This window comes from Pan troglodytes, chromosome 9 (genome assembly GCF_028858775.2).
Source record: "Pan troglodytes isolate AG18354 chromosome 9, NHGRI_mPanTro3-v2.0_pri, whole genome shotgun sequence".
NCBI classification, from domain to species: Eukaryota; Metazoa; Chordata; class Mammalia; order Primates; family Hominidae; genus Pan; species Pan troglodytes.
In genome coordinates this window covers 114,026,993-114,049,114 of record NC_072407.2, presented here as the reverse complement: position 1 = coordinate 114,049,114, position 22,122 = coordinate 114,026,993, and the positions used below count along the sequence as shown (strand labels likewise).

Genomic DNA, 22,122 nt, shown 5'->3' with positions numbered 1-22,122 from the left:
GTGAGTGAGACTCCATCTCAAACAAACAAACAAAAAAAACACTGATACTCAAAAACAGGTATGGTTGACCCTCCATATATCCATGGGTTCCGAATCCATAGATTCAACCAACCATGGATCAAAATATCCAGAAAGTAAACAATTCCACAAATTTCCAGTAAGCACAACTTGAATTTGCTGCACACCGGGCACTACAATGGATCCATGTGAATGAAGTGCTGTTTAGGTATTGTATTATTATAAGTCAAGAATAAAGTATACAGAATAATGTGTGTAGGTTATATGCAAATATTACATCATATCATATCAGGGACTTGAGCATTGTGGATTACGATATTTGAGGGGGTTCCTGGAGCCAATCCCCTGAGGATACCACAGGACAAGTGTACAGTGTTAATAAAAATTAGCTTACGACTTCCCCTCCATTTTGGCACTTACCCTTTTTCATTATCTGCAGGGACCAGTTTATCCTCTGAAGCACCAATTGCCAAAATACATGCTTGAGGTGGGTTAATAATAGCAGAGAAATTCTTAATTCCAAACATTCCTAAATTGGAGATCGTAAAAGTGCCACCCTAGAGGAAAAAAAATTAAAAATAAATTATATTGTTTGTCAACATAAATCAGAAAACTTGACAAATGTTCTGTGAAAAGACCTTAAGCTAAAAAGGTGCAAGGTCTTAAGAAAGGCCTGAATGGAATACACATTACTGAAGATATACAACCATTACAATATGAACAAAAATGTCAGCTGGAAAATGTCTTATTTTCAAACAATGTCTTCTTTTGGATATATGATTGAATTTTACTTTATTTTCAGAACGGTGTGTCAATAAGAGTTACGTGGCAGGCCAGGCACAGTGGCTCACACCTGTAATCCCAGCACTTCGAGAGGGTGAGGCGGGTGGATCATTTGAGGTCAGGAGTTTGAAACCAGCCTGGCCAACATGGTGAAACCCCGACTCTACTAAAAACATACACACACACACACACAAAATTAGTCAGGTGCAGTGGTGCATGCCTGTAATACCAGCTACTCAGGAGGCAGAGGTAGGAGAATTGCTTGAACCTGGGAGGCGGAGGTTGCAGTGAGCCAAGATTGCACCATTGCACTCCAACCTGGGTGACAAGAGTGAGACTCTGTTTCAAAAAAGAATTACGCTGGGCGTGGTGGCTCATGCCTGTAATCCCAGCACTTTGGGAGGCTGAGGCAGGCGGATCACAAGGTCAGGAGATCAAGACCATCCTGGCCAACATGGTGAAAACCAGTCTCTACTAAAAATACAAAAAACTAGCCGGGCGTGGTGGCGGGTGCCTGTAGTCCCAGCTACTTGGGAGGCTGAGGCAGGAGAATGGCGTAACCCAGGAGGTGGAGCTTGCAGTGAGCCGAGATCATGCCACTGCACTCCAGCCTGGGTGACAGAGAGAGACTCTGTCTCAAAAAAAAAAAAAAAAAAAAAAAATTACGTGACAGAATCAAAAGGTGAAAAATGCAATAAATGCATTATGCAAACCTTAAAAATAACATAATTAGAAAGCAATAATTAATACCCTACCTGGAATTCATGTGGCTGTAGTTTACCCTCTCTTGCTTTGGCTGCTAAAGAAACAACATCATTAGCAATGGTTTCCACTCCTTTTATATGTGCATTAAACACAATAGGTGTGATGAGTCCTGCAGGAGTACTGACCGCAACACTGACATCAACAACATGATTTCTGTTTAAAAAGAAAAATAAATATAATAAAAAACTGTTTATTAAGAGCCTATGTGCCAGGTTAAGCAAGAATATTTATATTTACTTCAAAAATTTTTTGAACCAATGTGTGTTATTGTTCAGCCAAAGACAAAAATTAAGATGTCTATCCTAATTTTTACATTTTGCTGTGCCCTCTCCTTGACTTGTAGTTATTAAAAATCAAAGAGAGGTCCAGGAACGGTGGCTCATGCCTGTAATCCCAACACTTTGGGAGGCTGAGGTGGGCGGATCACTTGAAGTCAGTAGTTTGAGACCAGCCTGGCCAACATGGCAAAACTCTGTCTCTACCAAAAATACAAAAGTTAGCTGGGCATGGTGGTGCACAGCTGTAGTGCCAGCTACTCAGGAGGCTGAGGCAGGAGAACCACTTGAACCTGGGAGGTGGAGGTTGCTGTGAGCTGAGATCACACCACTGCACTCCAGCCTGGGCAGCAGAGCGAGACTCCATCCCCCAATGCTGCCCCTGCCCCTGACCCCACCGCCTGCCAAGAAAAAAAAAAAAAAGAATGAGAAATGTGTCAGCAGCAGTAGGTTGGTTTCACACATATCGTCTAACATCCCCTGCCGTCTGCCTTGACCGACACATGAATGCAGCTGAAAGAAAACCCCACCAATCAGAACTCCTTGGATTTTGAGTGGAAGTACATTGGCTGCAGTTAAGTCTCTGCAAGTAGTTTGAGCAGATGAAAGGAAGAGTGAAGGGAAAGAACTGCATTGTAGCAAGAAATAGGAGTGCTCAGGATACATGGGTGGTGGTACCTCAGAAGAACGTAAAAGTAAGGGTTCCCAATCTTTTTTTTTTTTTTTACACAATATCAGATCTTCTGTTATCAAGGAGTCCCAATCTTTTCTACAGAAGGTGTCCCTATGCATCTGGATCTTATCTCAGAATACCTTTTTAACACTGAAAATACTCAAATTACTAGAAAAAAGAGAGAAACTATACTGAAATTCAGTTATCAAACGGTTCAAAAGCAAAATTATGACAAATGTGCTTCTGTATTCACTCAATAATAAGATCTTGTTGCAGGTCTAATAATGGCTATCATTTTGAAGCAGGGATGAACAAAATAACATTTTGAGATATATACAACTACAATGTGATATGAAAATAACTGATTTTTATTGGTCACCAGACACAAGTACTGTTAACATTTGATCTGTTCTCTACATTTATAAAAGGAAGAAATGCTAAATGTTAGTAGAAAAAAAAAAAAGGTGATTCCCACCCCCCCCCCCGCTTCCCCCACCCCAAATGAAGTTCACAAGCTCATGGATTCATGGATTTTATCCGTGGTCTCCTTGGGGTCTGCGTAAGGGCCCCTGCTAGTGTTCTGCAATCGAGAAAAAGTTAAGACTTCAAACAAAGGCACAGCTCTGCCTCCAAAGAACTCCAGCTCTTTCTAGGCACAAGCTCCAAAAAGATCAGTGGGTACCAAATCCCCCAATTTGCCTAAGTTGGCTAGAGCAGGATTTTGTCACTTGCAAACAAACACAGGAACCTGCTCTAATAAAAATACCGTGTATGACTCATTAATTACCACAGAACTCTAGCCAAAGTATCACACAGCAAATACTGCTTTCTTGAATAAATTATTACAATGTTGCTTGTTCAATCATCTTCCCTTTGAGACAGTAAGGACAGTATTCCCTATATTGTTCACCACTGAATCCAGTAAACAGTACATGTTAAATAAATGTTGAATGGGTGTATGAACAAGTAAATGAATGGTGTTTGGTTAGAATTAACAGACAACCTCAATTTCTTCATCTAAGTATAGAAATATCTTGATATTCCAGGTTCAGTTCCAGACCACCAAAATAATATTGCAATAAAGCGAGTCACATGAATTTTCTGATCTCCTAGTACATACAAAAGTTATGCTTAACACTACACTGTTGTCTACTAAGAGTGCAATAGCATTGTGACTAACAAAAAACCAATGTATACACCTTAATTTAAAAATACTTTATTGCTAAAATATGCTAAAAATCACCTGAACTTTTAGTGAATTGTAATTTTTTTGCTGGTAGATCTTGCCTTGATGTTGATGGCTGCCGACTGATGAGGGATATCAATTATCTTAGCTGTATCTTCTGAATAATTTGCTGCTTCACCCTGTACTTTTATGTTATTATGGCCTCCTTTCCTTCAACCTCATGAGCCAACCTCTGCTAGCCTCAAACTTCTGTTACGCGGCTTCCTCACCTCTATCAGCCTTCAAAGAATTGAAGAGAGTTAGGGCCTTGCTCTGAATTAAGCTTTGGCTTAAGGGAATGCTGTACCTGGTTTAATCTTTTATCTAGACCACTCAAAACTTTCTCCGTATCAGCAACAAGGCTGTTTCACTTTCTTATCATTCGTGTGTTCACCAGGATAGTACTTTTCATTTCTTTCAAGAGCTTTTTCTTTGTATTCACAAGTTGGCTGTTTGGCACAAGAGGCCTAGCTTTCAACCGATCTTGGCTTTTGACATGCCTTACTCATTGAGCTTAATCATTTCTAGCTTTTGATTTAAAGTAAGAGACGTGAAAGTCTTCCTTTCACTGAAACACTCAAAGGCCATTGTAGAGTTACTAATTGGCCTGATTTCAGTTTTATTGTGTCTCATGGAATAGGGAGGCCCAAGGAGAGGGAGAGAGACAGAGGAACATCTGGTTGATAATTCTATCAATTCTATCAACCAGTCAGAACACATGCAAAATTTATCAATGAAGTTTGCCATCTTATATGGGCATGGTTCATGGGACATCGAAACAATTACAATGGTAACATCAAAGATCCTTGATCACAGGTGACCATAACAGATATAATAATAAAGTTTGAAATACTCTAGGAATTGCCAAAATGTGACACAGAGACAGGAAGTGAGCACATGCTGTTGGAAAAATGGTGCCATCAACTTGCTTGACAGAGGATTGCCAAAAGCCTTCAATTTATAAAAAAGCACAATAAATCAAAGTGCAATAAAGCGAGATACTCTCACAAGTAGATGGTTCTCACTTCACACCCACACGGTAACAAATATTGATGAGGACATAGAGAAACTGGAACACTTATCCACTATTGGTGGGAAGGTAAAATGGTGCAACCACTTTGAAAAATAATGTAGAAGTTTCTCTAAAAATTAAACATAATTTTACCCTATGACTCAGGTATTCCACTCCTAGGAATCTACTGAAGAGAAATAAAAATATATGTCCACACAAATAACTGTATGTAAATACTCATAGTAGCATCATTCATAATAGCAAAAAACTGGAAAACATGTTAACTGGTGAATGATAAAGAGGTATATTGATACAATTAAACACTATACAGCAATAAAAAATAATAAACTACAGATACATGCTACAACATGGATGAGTCTCAAAAACATTTCGTTAAGTGAAAGAAAGTAGATGCAAAAGACCACATATTTTATGACTCCATTTCTATAAAAGGTCTAGAAAATACAAATCTATAGACTCAAGCACTATAACAAATTGCCCAGGGGCTTAAGGTGAAAATAAGAATTTACTATAAATGAGCATGAGTGATCTTTTGGGGGTGATGAAAATTTCTAAAATTAGATTGTGGTAAACACTGCGTAATTCTGCACCTTTAACAAAAATCAAGAAATTGTACACTTAGAGCAGGTACATTTTATGATACGTAAAATGGCAAATTAAATGTTAAAAAGTGTCTACATGTGGCCAGGCACGGTGGCTCATGCTGTAATCCCAGCACTTTGGGAGGCCAAGGCAGGCAGATCACAAAGTCAAGAGATTGAGACCATTCTGGCCAACATGGTGAAACCCCATCTCTACTAAAAATACAAAAATTAGCTGGGTGTGGTGGCATGTGCCTGTAGTCCCAGCTACTCGGGAGGCTGAGGCAGGAGAATCGCCTGAACCCGGGAGGCGGAGGTTGCAATGAGCGGAGATAGCACCATTGCACTCCAGCCTGGCAACAGAGCGAGACTCCACCTCAAAAAAAAAAAAAAAAAAAAGTGTCTATATGCTGGCACAGAGGAGAATTAAAGGAATATTTAAAAAAAATTCCTGCCTCTTATCTAGATTTTAAGTATCTTGTATTTATATTTAAGGAATATAAATTCCTTGAATGTTTGCTGCTGTGACGATCATCACGGTGGCCATAGCATGGAAAAGGAATGCATCTAAAAGCAAGGAACAGGAAAGCCCAAACAGCATCCTAGAAGGAGAGAACTGAAAGGTATGTTCAGTAACAGTGGCTAACTCAGAATGGCACAAGAAGAGGGGTTTAGAGAGGAGCAATAGTTGAATATAGGCCTTGGCCGGGCGCGGTGGCTCACGCCTGTAATCCCAGCACTTTGGGAGGCCAAGGCAGGCAGATCACAATGTCAGGAGAGCGAGACCATCCTGGCTAACATGGTGAAACCCCATCTCTACTAAAAATACAAAAAAATTAGCCGGGCGTGGTGGTGCACACCTGTAGTCCCAGCTACTCGGGAGGCTGAGGCGGGAGAATGGCATGAACCCACGAGGCAGAGGTTGCAGTGAGCCGAGATTGCACCACTGCACTCCAGCCTGGGCGACAGAGCAAGACTCCATCTCAAAAAAAAAAAAAAAAATAGGCCTTGACTGAATTACGGAAGACTGTCAATGCCTTAAGCAAGCCATTTCTGCCAGGCTCCAGAAAACTCTCCACGAGTCAGTAGTATGAATAATGCTGAAAACAGGAAGACTAAAGTCTGTTTAGTGGGATGAATGGTGGCCCTCCAAAAGATAAGTCTTTGTCCTAATCCCTGGAACCTATCAATGTGACCTTATTTGGAAAAAGGTCTCTGAAGGTATAATTAGGATCCTGAGATAAGATCATGCTATATTATCTGAGTGGCCCTAAATCCAATGCCAACTGTCCTCTTAAGAGAAGAGAAAATACAGACACAGAGGAGAAGGCCATGTAAAGATGGAAGAAGAGACTGGAGTTATGCAATCACAAACCACTAAATGCCTAGAGCCACCAGAACTGGAAAAGGCAAGGAAGGATTCTTCTCTATAGTCTTTGGAGGGAACGCATTGCCCCTGCTGAAACCCTGATTTCAGACTTGTTTCCCGAACTGTGAGAGAATAAATTTGTTTTAATCCATCAACTTTGTGGTCATTAATAATGGCAGCCCTGGAAAACTATACAGTTTATAAAGAATATTAGATGTCCAGATGTTCTCCAAATGAAGAATGACCAAGAAAAAGTTAGAACAAAGAGTTTACCCAATAGGTTTGATCAGATTGAGAAATGGTTTAATGGTTTCTGAATCTCCTCTCCTCGCTTGTGGAGTTTCAGAAAGAATTCACATATACGTAGAAAACTAGCCTTCCCTAAAGCAATTATTAAAATCAATTAGGTTAGCATTCATGGTATCATACATGTCTTAGTCATACACAATCACTGTCACAGGCATTCAAATATTAACACTGGACACACACACATACTCTAAAAAAATTAACCAAATATAGGTTTATATTTATTTATTATTATTATTATTTGAAACGCAGTCTTGCTCTGTTGCTCAGGCTGGAGTGCAGTGGCGCGTGCAATCCCAGCTCACTGCAACCTCCGCCTCCCAGGTTCAAGCAATTCTCCTGCCTCAGCCTCCTGATTAGCTGGGACTACAGGCGCGCACCACCATACCTAGCTATTTTTTTTTTTTGTATTTTTAGCAGAGACAGGGTTTCACCATTTTGGCCAGGCTGATCTCGAACGCTTGACCTCAGGCGATCCACCTGCCTTGGCCTCCCAAAGTGCTGGGATTACAGGTGTGAGCCACCATACCTGGCCCCAAATATAGATTTAATCCAAATTTGTGCTACAATCAATTTGGGAAGATGGTGTTATGTGTGTGTATGTAGGAAGGGCATAACAAACCTGCCTTTTTTTTCTCTCTAGTCCCAAGACTGGAGCTAAAGCTAAATATTAATGTTCTTTAACGGGGAGTCAGTCAATAAAGTAAAATAAATGAAAAACTCATAAAAGGCAACAGAAAAATGTTATTTGGAAATCTGCAGGTAAATAAATACCAGAAGAAACAATAGTTTAAAAGCTGTGTTTAAGGGCTGGGCGTGGTAGCTCACACCTGTGATCCCAGCACTTTGGGAGGCCAAGGTGGGCGGCTCACAAGGTCAGGAGTTCAAGACCAGTCTGGCCAATATGGTGAAACCCCATATCTACTAAAACTACAAAAAAATTACCTGGGAGTGGTGGCGCATGCCTGTAATCCCAGCTACTCAGGAGGCTGAGGTAGGAAAATTGCTTGAACTCGGGAGGCGGAGGTTGCAGTGAGCCAAGATCACGCCACTGCACTCTAGCCTAGGCGACAGAGAGACACTCTGTCACAAAAACAAAACACAAAAAACAAAAAAAAAACAAACAGTTGTGTTTGCCTCCTGGGAACTGACCTCAGATTAAGGGTTAGAACAAGTCACTCTAAGCCATGGAGCAGTATTCTAACCTAAATTTAATATTTATTAGAAAAATATTTTTTTGAGACAGAGTTTTGCTCTTATCACCCAGGCTGGACTGCAATGGCACAATCTCAGCTCACTGCAACCTCCACCTCCTGGGTTCAAGCAATTCTCCTGCCTCAGCTTCCCAAGTAGCTGAGATTACAGGCATGCACCACCACGCCCAGCTAATTTTTGTATTTTTAGTAGAGATGGGGTTTCACCATGTTGGCCAGGCTGGTCTCGGACTCCTGACCTCAAGTGATCCACCTGCCTCGGCCTCTCAAAGTGCTGAGATTACAGGTGTGAGCCCGGCCCTAAAATATTAATAAATATTAGTAAGTGTGGTATAATATATACTTGGTCTTTGTCCCCATGTTGCCAGTTCCTGTCATAGAGCCCCTAGAACCGGAATTTCCTGAGTGATAGGAGTATGTTTTGTTATTTATAATGAGCCCTTATATAATAAGCTCCATGACGGATACTTAGGGTGGGATCCCTAAGTAACCTCGGGATGGGGCCAGTCACTGGAAGGGTCAAAATGACTAGAGGATTAGAGAGTTGGAACTTTTAGCTCTACCCACTGACCTAAGGGAAAGGGGAGGGAGATGTAGGCTGGAGATCCTGGAGATCAAACTCTACAAAGACTTTTTTCTTCCTTTCCTTTTTCTCCCCAGCCCCCTCTATTAAGACCCTTCAACAAGATTTAATGAGCTTCCAGTTGCTGAACTGTGGAAGTGCTGGAAGGGTGGTATGCCCAGAAAGGACATGGAAGCTCTGCACCACCCCACCTCAAACCTCGCCCTAGCCATCTCTTCATCTGGTGTTCATCCATATCCTTTGTAATATCCTTTAAAATAAACATAAAGTGTTTCCCCAAGATCTGTGAATTGTCCTAGCAAGTTAATCAAACCCAAGGAAGAGGTCACAGCAACAAGTTTGTAGCCAGTCAGTTTACACTTTTGACTGGCATCTGAAGTGAGGGCAGTCTTGTAGGACTGAGCCCTCAATCTTTGGGATCTAACACTATCTACAGGTAGACAGCACCAGAATTGAATTGAATTGCATTAGAGGAAATCACTGCAGAATTAATTGTTTGGTTGGTGTGTGGGGAAATCCTCCCCACCCCTGCCTCTACTCATCTGGTCACAGAAGCGGTGCTGTGACTGTGTGACAGCAAAGTACAAAGGAAAAAAGTTTGTTTTTTTCCTTTCAGAATAAGAATAACATAGAAGCATCTACACAGCAAGAAACAAATAGGCTTAGGAGTCAGAATCTTGGTTCTAATCACAGTCCTAACACTAATTTATTAACTCAGGGCAAGTTACTTAACTCACGGAGTCTGTTTCTTCATTTAGAAATGGAAGTGAAAGCACTTAAATCATAAGATAGTCATGAGAATTGAATGAGATAAAACAGACACACTGAGTACCACACTACTCTATACCATTGTATTATTAACAATTACTGTTCTAATTTTGCCCGTAAAGTTCAGGAGAATGAAACTCATCTGTTTAACCCTGCTTTGTGACAGTCGTTATCAACTTAATTACACATATTTGTTCACTAATCTCCCTTTGCTGAACTCATACAAAGAATCTATAGCCTTTACTAGCTAAATCCAGCAATATCGCAGGCTGGACACAGTGGCTCACACCTGAAATCCCAGAACTTTGGGAGGCCGAGGCTGTAGAATTGCTTGAGCCCAAGAGTTCAAGACCAGCCTGGACAACAGAGCAAGACCCTATCTCTTTAAAAAATAAATCAACAACAACAACAACAAAAAAAACAAAAACAAGGTTGAAAATTGGAGCCAGTAAGAAAAAAAAGTAAAAAGCAGTAACTCATAAACATTTTTGTGTTGTTTTCAAGTTGTTTGACCTATGTAAGTCATCTGCCTCTCTGTATTCCATTTCTCCTTATCCCCTCAACTCCACTCACACATTAAATAATACAAGAAAACTACCGATGGATATATATCTTCCCCAGTTATACTTACTGTCTTATAACTGTGTCCATCCAAGAAGAATTTGCTTCGGGAACTTTTAAACATGCCAAAGCTGAAGCTTTTATGATGAAGTCATTGACAGAAATTTTGCTTCTCCCTTCTAATATCTGGAAAGACAAGAAGAACTGTAGTTTCTTTTTTTAAAATTTTAATTTTAATTTTAAGTTTCAGGGTGCATGTGCAGAATGTCCAGGTTTATTATATAGGTAAACATGTGCCATGGTGGTTTGTTGCACCTGTCAACCCATCACCCAGGTATTAGGCCTCACATGCATTAGCTATTTTTCCTAATGCTCTCCCTCCCCGGACAACTGTAGTTTCTAAATTCTCTCACCAAAGAGTAAAACTGTATAATCGTGAGAAAAGGAGGAGGAGAAAGAGAATATACAAATATCCTGAGGTGGAAAGAAAGAAATGAAACCAAACATTGGTTCTTTCATCTTTTTAAATGCAGACTCTTACAGCTGTTTCCTGCTAAGCACTGCTTTAGCATAATCCCATAAGTTACAGTATGTTATGTCATCATTTTCATTCATCTCAACAATAACAAAATTTGGTTCTTTGAAAAGATCAATCAAATGACAACCACAATGATAAATGTTTAGTTAGACTGACCAAGAAGAGAAGACTAGAATTTCTAAAATTAGGAGTGAAATAGGGGACATTACTATCTACCTTACAGAAGTAAAAAGAATTATAGGGAATACTATGAACAACCATACAGACACAAGCTACCAAAACTGAACCAAGAAGAAACAAAAACTCTGAATAGACCTATAACTAACAAAGAGATTGAACTGGTAATTTAAAAACTACCCATGTAGAAAAGCTTAGACCCAAATGGCTTCGTCAGTATTCTACCAAATATTAAAGAAGAATTCATATCAATTCCTCACAAATTCTTTCAAAGAAAAATCAAAGAAGAGCAAGAAACACTTCCCCACACATTCTATAAGGCCGGGATTAGCCTGATACCAAAACCAAAGACGACATTAGAAGAAAAAAAAAAAAAAAGTACACACTAATCTCTTATGAATATAGATGTAAAAATCTTCAACAAAACGCTAGCAAATAAAATCCAGCAATATATAAAAAGGATCATTCACCATGATCAAATGTGATTTATCCCAAGAATGCAAATTTCCATTAACATCTGAAAATCCATTAATGTAATAATGTCCTAACAGAATACAGGACAAAAAACACATAATCATCTCAACAGACACAGAAAGAGCATTTGATAAAATTCAATACCCCTTTTCATGATCAAAACACTCTTACTAACTAGGAACAGGAGGGAACTTGCTCAACCTGATCTAGGGAAACCTCACAACTATTTAATGACCAAAGACTTATTCTCCCAAAGATCAAGAACAAGACAAGATGTTCACTTCTGCTACACCTATTCAACATTGCCTAGAGGCGCCAGCCAGAGCAATTAGGCAAGAAAGGAAATAAAAGGCATACAGGTCAAAATGAAAAAAGTAAAATTATCTCTATTTGCAGATAACATTATCTTGTTTACAGAAAAACCTAAGAAATACACTAAAAAACTGTAAGAATAAATGACTTCAGCAAATTTGCAGGATACAAGGTCAATATAGATCCCATTTCAGCAGGTATATGAAAAAAAAGATCAATATAGAAAAATGAATTGTTATCTCAATTGATTGCTCAGAGTCCGTTATAAATCTAACTTCTTTTCTGCTCTTCCCCCTTCTCACTAGTATACCTGACTAGTCTTAAAAAAAAAAAAAATCAATCATACCTTTATATAGTAGCAATGAACAATCTGAAAATGAAATTTAGAAAACAATTCCACTTAGAGTAGTATCAAAAAGAATAAAATACCTAGAAATAAGTTTAACAAATGCACATTTAGAGTGCAAAACTTACACTCTGAAAAACTATAAAAAAATTGTTGAAAGAGACTGAAGAACACCTAACTAATACACGGGCATCTACATGTTCATGGATGAAAAGACTATATTCTTCGGATGGCAACACTTGCCAAACTGATCAGCAGATACATCCAATCAATCCTTATCAAAATGTCAACTGGCTTCAATGCAGAAATTTACAAGCTAATCCTAAAATTCACTTAGAATTGCAAGGGACTCAGACAAAACAATCTTGATTCTGGCTAACACGGTGAAACCCCGTCTCTACTAAAAATACAAAAAATTAGCCGGGCATGGTGGCGGGCGTCTGTAGTCCCAGCTACTTGGGAGGCTGAGGCAGGAGAATGGCATGAACCCGGGAGGCGGAGCTGGCAGTGAGCCAAGATCACGCCACTGCACTCTAGCCTGGGCGACAGAGCAAGACTCTGTCTTAAAAAAAAAAAATCTTGAGAAAAAAGAACAAAGATGACTCACGTTTCCTGATTTTACAACTTATTACAAAGCTAAAGTAATCAAGACTGTGGTACTGACATTAAGGGTATACAGAGATTAATGGAATGGAATTAAGAACCTGGAAATAGGCCAGGCATGGGGGCTCATGGCTGTAATTCCAGCACTTTGGGAGGCCAAGGTGGGTGGATCATTTGAGGTCAAGAGTTCGAGACCAGCCTGGCCAACATGGTGAAATCCTGTCCCTACTAAAAATACAAAAATTAGCCATGCCTGGTGGCTCATACCTGTAATCCCAGCTACTCGGGAGGCTGAGGGACGAGAATTGCTTGAACGTGGAAGGTGGAGGTTGCAGTAAGCCAAGATCATGCCACTGCACCCCAGTCTGGGCAACAGAGTGAGACTCAGTCTCAAAAATTGGCACATGACAAGGATGCTCTCTCTCACCACTCCTATTCAGCATAGTATTGGAAGTTCTGGCCAGGGCAATCAGGCAAGAGAAAGAAATAAAGAGTATTCAAATAGAAAAAGAGGAAGTCAAATTGTCTGTTTGTAGTGTAGATGACATGATTGTATAGTTAGAAAACCCCATCATCTCAGTCCAAAATCTCCTTAAGCTGATAAGCAACTTCAGTGAAGTCTCAGGATACAAAATCAATGTGCAAAAATCACAAGCATTCCTACACGCCAATAACAGACAAACAGACAGCCAAATTGTGAGTGAATTCCTATTCACAATTGCTACAAAAAGAATAGAATACCTAGGAATACAACTTACAAGGGATGTGAAGGACCTCTTCAAGGAGAACTACAAACCACTGCTCAAGGAAATAAGAGAGGACACAAAAACAAATGGAAAAGCATTCCATGCTCATGCATAGGAAGAATCAATATCGTGAAAATGGACATACTGCCCAAAGTAATTTATAAATTCAATGCTATCTTCATCAAGCAACCATTGACTTTCTTCACAGAATTAGAAAAAAACTACTTTAAATTTCATATGGAACCAAAAAAGGGCCCGTATAGCCAAGACAATCCTAAGCAAAAAGAACAAAGCTGGAGGCATCATGCTACCTGACTTCAAACTATACTATAAGGCTACAGTAACCAAAACAGCATGGTACTGGTACCAAAACAGATATATAGACCAATGGAACAGAACAGAGGCCTCAGACATAATGCCACACATTTACAACCATCTGATTTTTGACAAACCTGACAACAACAAGCAATGGGGAAAGGATTCCCTATTTAATCAATGATGTTGGGAAAACTGGCTAGCCATATGTAGAAAACTGAAACTGGACTCCTTCCTTACACCTTATACAAAAAATAGCTGAAGATGGATTAAAGACTTAAACGTAAGACCTAAAACCATAAAAACCCTAGAAGAAAACCTAGGCAATACCATTCAGGACATAGGCATGGGCAAAGACTTCATGACTAAAACACCAAAAGCAATGGCAACAAAAGCCCAAACAGACAAATGGGGTTGAATTAAACTAAAGAGCTTCTGCACAGCAAAAGAAACTATCATCAGAGTGAACAGGCAACCTACAGAATGGGAGAAAATTTTTGAAATCTATCCATCTAACAAAGGGCTAATATCCAGAATCTACAAGGAACTTAAACAAATTTACAAGAAAAAAACAAATGACCCCATCAAAAAGTGGGCAAAGGATATGAACAGACACTTCTCAAAAGAAGACATTTATGTGGCCAACAAACATGAAAAAAAGCTCATCATCACTGGTCATTAAAGAAATGCAAATCAAAACCACAGTGAGTTACCATCTCACGCCAGTTACAATGGCGATCATTAAAAAGTCAGGAAACAACAGATGCTGGAATGTGGAGAAATAGGAACGCTTTTAAACTGTTGGTAGGAGTGTAAATTAGTTCAACCCATTGTGGAAGACAGTGTGGCGATTCCTCAAGGATCTAGAACCAGAAATACCATTTGACCCAGAAGTCCCATTACTGGGTATAGACCCAAAGGATTATAAACCATTCTACTATAAAGACACATGCACACATATGTTTACTGCAGCACTGTTCCCAATAGCAAAGACTTGGAACCAAGCCAAATGCCCATCAATGATAGACTGGATAAAGAAAATGTGGCACATACACACCATGGAGTACTATGCAGCCATAAAAAAGGATGAGTTTGTGTCCTTTGCAGGGACATGGATGAAGCTGGAAACCATCATTCTCAGCAAACTAACACAGGAACAGAAAACCAAACACCGCATGTTCTCACTTGTAAGTGGGAGTTGAACAATAAGAACACATGGACACAGGGAGGGAAACATCACACACCAGGACCTGTAGGGGGGTGGGGGGCTAGGGGAGGGATAGCATTAGGAGAAATACCTAATGTAGATGATGGGTTGGTGGGTGCAGCAAACCACCATGGCACGTGTATACCTATGTAACAAACCTGCACGTTCTGCACATGTATCCCAGAACTTAAAGTATAATAAAACAAAACAAAACAAAAAATAACAAGATCTACCAAAAAAAAAAAAAATCTGGAAATAAAATTCTCACATATATGATTAATTTTGACAAGGATACCAAGACAATTCGATGGGGAAAGATGGTGCTGGGATGAAAGAATGAATGTCCACATGCAAAACAATGGTTGGATTCCTATCTCACACCACCTATAAAAAATTAACTCAAAATAGAGCGAAGACCTGAATATAAGAACTAAAAGTATAAAACTGTTACAAGGAAACAAAAGTATAAATCTTCATGACCTTAGACTAGGTAATAGTTTCTTAGATATAATACCAAAAGCACAGAAGAAAAAAATTGATAAAAGTGGACATAACCAATATTTAAAATCTTGTGCTTCAAAGGACAAGATCAAGAAAGGAACCACCAACTGATATATTGTAACAAAATATATGGACAAAAATATAAATGTTTGGTGGGGAAAGACAAAATTTTTATAACTTAGAAAGTTGGAATTTTCAGAACTTTTACCTTATTAAGTTCTTTCCGTACCAACAAAACTTCTCCCATATTTACATCGATAGAAAGGTAATAATGAGGTATGGTTTGCTTTGATTGCATTAATCGCTGTGCAATAACCTGAAACCAAAGAGATTTAAAAAATCAATTATCTTGAGTTAAGACCTTAACTAATTCAGGGCTCTGTTTGTCTCTTCACCTTATTCTCTGCTAATACTTACCTCAAGCATTATTATAATTGAAAGATGGAGGACTCCGCCATAATATAACACCTCCTAGATTTTTTTTTTTTTTGAGATGGAGTCTCGCTATGTTGCCCAGGCTGGAGTGCGGTGGTGCGATCTCGGCTCACCACAACCTCCACTTCCCAAGTTCAAGCAATTCTCCTGCCTCAGCGTCCCGAGTACTTGGGACTACAGGCATGTGCCACCATGCCCGGCTAATTTTTGTATCTTTAGTAGAGACGGGGTTTCACTATGTTGGCCAGGCTGGTCTCGAAGTCTGGACCTTGCGATCTGCCCGCTTTGGCCTCCCAAAGTGCTGGGATTACAGGCATGAGCTACTGCGCCTGGCCCTTCTAATAGGAACAAAGTGATTCAAGTATTCAGTTGGCCAAAACTTCCCTTAAAGTAATCATCTAATATTCCCAACTTAAAAAGCCTCTGTTAATGTGTTAAAAACTATGGAAGCAACTAAACAACTAAAGATGCCCCTAACAGCTGATTCCAGATGATGGTAATTCTCTTACCCGACGAATGTTGCTGATTGGGATATCTGTGAAGACACCTGTAGGAACTGGTGCCATTCCAGGACCTGTGGGAGGCACAACAGCTGCTGGAGCCTATGGGAGGAAAGAAAAAGCTCTTAGTAACTGTGATTCAATCTTAGCGTAAGTACCTGGGAAAGACTGCCAGTGACTATGCAGTTTTTTTTTTTTTTTTTTTGTCTTTTGAGACAGAGTCTTGCTCTGTCACCCAGGCTAGAATGCAGTGGCTCAATCATGGTTCACTGCAGCCTCAACCTCCTGGGCTCAAGCAATCCTCCCATCTCAGCCCCTAGAGTAGCTGGGACTATAGGTGCACGCCACCATGCCCAGCTAATTTTTTTGGATTTTTAGTAGAGATGGAAATTAGCCACGTTGCCCTGGCTGGTCTCAAATGCCTGGGCTCAAGTGATCCACCCACCTTGGCTTCCCAAAGTGCTGGGGTTACAAGCATGAGCCACCATGTCCAGTCTAAAAACTAAGCTTTATAGAATACCTATTTCTGTCCCCAGTGAGCAAAAGAGACTTCTGCTTGTTTTAAGAGTTTTAATTTTTTTACTTAGAATTCTGAAATCATGTTTTAAGTGTCATTTTTCTTTGTATCAGAGTATGTTCAATGACCAGTTTATGTCAAAATAATTTTGTTTTTGCAAAATTATGTTCAAGAAAAGCAATGGAAGCATTCTTAAGCTGCAAGGAATAATAAATAAGTATAAACAAGCTAATCCATTATCCTAAACAATGTTAAGAAAAGGGGGTTGGGAGGCTCACTTGAGCCTCACAATGGCTCACTTGAGGCCAGGAGTTCGTGACCAGGCTGGCCAACATGGCGAAACCCTGTCTCTACTAAACATACGAAAATTAGCCAGGTGTGATGGCATGCACCTGTAGTCCCAGCCACCTGGGAGGCTGGGGCATGAGAATCGCCTGAATCCAGGAGGCAGAGGTTGCAATGAGCCAAGATCGCACCACTGCGCTCCAGCCTGGGCGACAGAGTGAGACTGTCTCAAAAACAAACAAACAAAAAAAACCAAACACCAAAAACAACTCATTCAACTGTACTTTGAAATATTTTGAAAAAGAAAAAAAGAACAAATCTTTTATTTCAAAGCAAAAACCGATTAACTAGCTCAAAACATAATGTGGAATACATGTCAATGTAGTATATCATCTTTGATCTTGTATATAAATGATAGCACACAAATATCTAAATACACTTGGCCCTCCATATCCATAAGTTCTGCATCACTGGATTCAACCAAAAGCAAATCAAAAATATTCCAGAAAAAAACAGATGGTTGCATCTGAACTGCAGAAGTACAGACTTTTTGTCCTTATTATTATTTCCTAAGCAATAAAATATAACAACTATTTACATAGCATTTACGTTGTATTTAATATTATAAGTAATCTAGAGATGATTTAAAGTATTTGAGAGGATGTGGGTAAGTTATATACAAATACTACACTATTTTATATAACAGACTTAAGCATTTGTGAATTTTGGTATACAAGGGGGCTCCTGGAACCAACCTCTCATGGGTACCGAGGGATGACTGTATTATTAAACCACTGAAATTAGAAGAAAACAATCTTGGTTGAGCTATTTCGTTCATAAATAATGTATGAAATGGTCTAACAGGCTGTAGAGACAAACTGCAAAAAAAGTAAGAGCTACACATAACTCACAGGAGCAACTTTACTAGGCACAAAAGAGTCGATATCCTTCTTGGTGATTCTACCATCTGGTCCTGTCCCTGTAAGAGACATAAATATCACATACATGAGGACATACCATTGGTTCCCCAAGGAGATCAACGCTGTGATCCTAAACTGCAAGCTCCTAAGGGTTTACTACCAAAAACATTCTGAAAGGTTCACAGCCTTAACCCTACCCCTTAAGGTGCTACCTACAAATACCAGCTTTTGTCAGCTATTAATTTTAATTCACACAGAGTACCAGTGTGTGATCTGGAGTGGGTCTTTTCTTTTTAACTACTGCAAATATTCCTTTATGTATTTCTCTTTTAGAGTTTTATCCAAGTTGTACTTAATTTTTTTCATCTTCCTTACTTTTAAATTGGGAAATGTGGCATAAGGATAATGCCGAGCACAGTTTATATCTCCAAAAGGGAAACTAGCTGCCTCCTCCTGGTTAGCTCCAAAAAACCATTCCTAAGCCGTGAAATAGATTTCATTTGGGTTCTGGATTTATGTGACCATAAAGAATTCCTTTTATACAGAATTTACAGGTATAACAATAATTGTTTTGACAAATCAAGTCGATTTTTTCACCCCAAAATAGCACGAATAACTCTTTACTGCAATTATCTTATCTTTAGAATCATTCATTCCTTATGTGGTCTCTATGACTCATAGCTTTTTCACAGTAGCCAAGGCTCTAATCTGGCCCGTGTTAAAGGAAATGAAGGAAAAAGGTGCAATGTCACACATGAGGAAGGATCTTCAAAGTTCTCTCAGTAGGTTTAATTTTACTTACATTCAATTTCCTCCCTCCTCCCACCTACAGCCTCTTAGGTTTAATTTTGGACCCAAGTAGATAATCTTGACCTTTAATTCTACGGAGATTCAGAATTTAGTTATTATTATAGAATACCTTTTACACTGGCCCACTTCTAGGAAAAATTTGGTCAAATTGATTCATCTTCCCCCAAGGCAGACTTTAAAAAGGACTCTTGTTGTATGTAGTTCTTCCCAATTCCTTTCCTTCATTACGAAAACTGAGTTGGCTAGGATTATATTTATCCTCACTAGGAGCTCTAGAACAGAGGTGGTAGTACCCTTATTAGATTTCTCTCCTTTATAAAAGACAGAAACCATAACCTCCCCTTACAACCAAGGCTGATCTAGACACCACAGCCCCTCAAGAGGAGGAAATCCATAGTACCACCTGCCTTATGCTAAGCTTCAGCCACCCACAAGAATTTCCTGACTTAGGAGTTAGTTGAAACCTTGTAAACCCTTTTCCCTATCTCTCTTGGGCGGCACAACAGGCCATCCATAAAGCAATATGGTATAAAGGGAAGAACACTGGACTATGGGTAAAAAAAAGTAGGGATCTTGTCAAACATAAACTAGATAAATGTTTCATCCATTTCCATGGAGCAACCAAAATGATCTTTTAAAAACATAATCATTTTATTTCACTTCTTTGCTTAAATTTCTCAATGGCTTCCTCAAGTACTTTAAATAAAATTCAAATTCTTTACCATAATCTATAAGGTCATTTATGTTCTCATCCCTGTTTTTTTCCAGTCTCATCTCCTACTAGACCCTTTGCTCATTATGCTTCATTAACACTGGCCTTTTTTTTTTTTCCTTTGAGACAGAGTCTCGCTCTGTCGCCCAGGCTGGAGTGCAGTGGCACTATCTCGGCTCACTGCAAGTTTGGCCTCCCAGGTTCACGCCATTCTCCTGCCTCAGCCTCCCGAGTAGCTGGGACCACAGGCGCCTGCCACCATGCCCAGCTAATTTTTTTGTATTTTTAGTAGAGACGAGGTTTCACCGTGTTAGCCAGGATGGTCTCCATCTCCTGACCTGTGATCCACCTGCCTCGGCCTCCCAAAGTGCTGGGATTACAGGCGTGAGCCATTGTGCCTGGCCAACACTGGCCTCTTTTATGTTACTCAGACATGCTAAACTCTTTCCCATTTCAGACTGTGTACAGCTAGTCTCTCTATCCAAAACGATCTTTCCCCAGTTCTTCACATGGTTGGCTCAAGCTGCCTCCTTCTTATCTTTCAAAACAAATCAAATGTCACCTCATCAAAAAGATCTCCCAACCAACCTGTCTAAAAGTACTCATGACTGCACATATATCCATCCACCCTTTCACTCACTAGTATATCACTGAGTTTCTTTCTTTCTTAGCACTCAAATCATCTTATTTAATAACAAAAATATTATTATCATTATAGCTAATACCTAGATATGCTTTCTCTGTACAGGCACTGGTTAACTTATTTAAACCTCACAACCATTAAACCTATTGTTTTTATATACAAAGAAACTGTGACACAAAAGGTCACACAGCTAGTATAAGGAGCTGAGGTTCATACCCAAGCATTCCAGCTACGGATCTCACACTCTTAACTACTATGCTATACTCCCTTTCTGTTCATTTAATTCTTTATTATTGGTCATATAAGCAACTGAAACTGAAATCTTATCCATCTGATGAACAAGTGTCTGATGTGTAGATAGCAGTTGATGATATTTATCACCTAACTCTGCCTGCATAGTAAGAACAGTGGGATTTTCTTTCTTTCTTTTTTTTTTTTTTAACACTCCTCTCAGCTCATACCTAAGGGATTTTCCACTTATATCTTTAGTAAGGTAACGAGTATTGCTGAATATCTAATAAATGGTCCTTCTTTGCTTGTCTAAATTCTTTAGATATAATTATTAACCCAGTCCTTTCTCCCTTTAAAAGTTATTCCAACTTACACTGCTGTCCCTGATTCTAATCATATATACATATATGATAGCAATATACTACTGAAATGGCATTAAGATGGAAAAAAAAGAGTCTTCCAATATTACAAGAATCTCTGAGGTCCAAAAAATTTACATTCTACTCTTGTGTCTTGGATTGGCTTGACTTCTAACTACAAGATAGCAAATTGCAGATACGGGATAACCACCATTGAGTACCCATAACTAGAAAATTGGAGAAATAAGCATATTTTTCTTTAGTAATTATGGATGGCAGAGCATCAAAACAGAAGGCAGGATAGGGTAGTGTGAAGAAACAGGCTTTAGAGTTAAACAAATCTAGAGTTACACTGCAACTTTACTATTTAACAGGAAGGAAGAACCCTGAAGAGTCTGAGAGTCTGTTTTCTTATCCAGAAAATAAGGAATGATAATTCTTACTTCAAGAAGTGTTGTGTACATTAAGTATGGTAAGTTAAATGACTGACACCTAGTACAAGCCATAAAACCAAGTTCCAAGCATAATAACTTCCCCCCTATTCCAAATAAGTACCTTAGTTATCCTACACTAAATTTTAGCTTAAGTTTAATTCAAAAAAACTTATTTAAGTGCCAGGCAGTAATATCAATATGAATGACAACTAACATGTATTGAGTACTTATATGCTAGATACAGTTCTAAGCACTTCACCTGTTATAGCTCATTTAACTCTCACAATCCATACGATGTACAGTACCTCACTTTTACAGATAGAAAAGTAATTGACATAAGGACATACAATCTAAGTAATTCACTGGAAAACATATTACATAGAAAATTATAAAGCCAGGATTAAATGCTAGGTGGTCTGATTCCAGGCCCCATGCTCTTATCACAAAGCTATATTTTTTCTTTGGGGGCAGACAGACAAGTAAGGCGTTTTCCCTTGCCTTCAGGGAGCTCTAGTTCTGTTTTATATGAATTTTATTAAGTCATTCCAAATCACCCCAACTTCAAATTTTATTTTGCTTTGCTTATTGCTACAGTCAACCAAGCACTAACAGAGGTTTCTTATTACATAATCAAGTCCCATAACCAAATTTTACATATACTTTCACCAAACAAGCAGTTTCCAGGAATAGAAGAGGAAAAAAAAGGTATCTAAAGTGTATGGGTAGATTCTAGGCAGAGTAAATAAAGCTCAGTAAAAGTTTCCCTACTCTGTGGTGGCAACAAAAGAACTATTTCTCCCTTCTGAAGGAATTATTAATGATTGTCCCTACTATCCCAACTATAAGTACGGCTATACATAGTTGTACTTGCAAGTCTTAAGGAGGAAATTCAACTAAATTTTA

General features: G+C 39.1%; 1 protein-coding gene across 3 annotated transcripts in view; it reads right to left on the bottom strand.

Annotated features, from left to right (window-relative positions):
- DLAT (dihydrolipoamide S-acetyltransferase) overlaps positions 1-22,122 on the bottom strand; it is a 38,529-nt gene that overhangs the window by 1,603 nt on the left and 14,804 nt on the right. For all 3 annotated transcript variants that reach the window (XM_016921981.3, XM_054661633.2, XM_054661634.2), the window contains exons 8-13: positions 18,022-18,089; positions 16,318-16,410; positions 15,582-15,689; positions 10,225-10,340; positions 1,557-1,719; positions 439-575 (exon numbers count right to left, since the gene is read on the bottom strand). In XM_016921981.3, the coding sequence (XP_016777470.1) occupies positions 439-575; positions 1,557-1,719; positions 10,225-10,340; positions 15,582-15,689; positions 16,318-16,410; positions 18,022-18,089 (685 nt within the window). The remainder of the gene's footprint in view (positions 1-438; positions 576-1,556; positions 1,720-10,224; positions 10,341-15,581; positions 15,690-16,317; positions 16,411-18,021; positions 18,090-22,122) is intronic.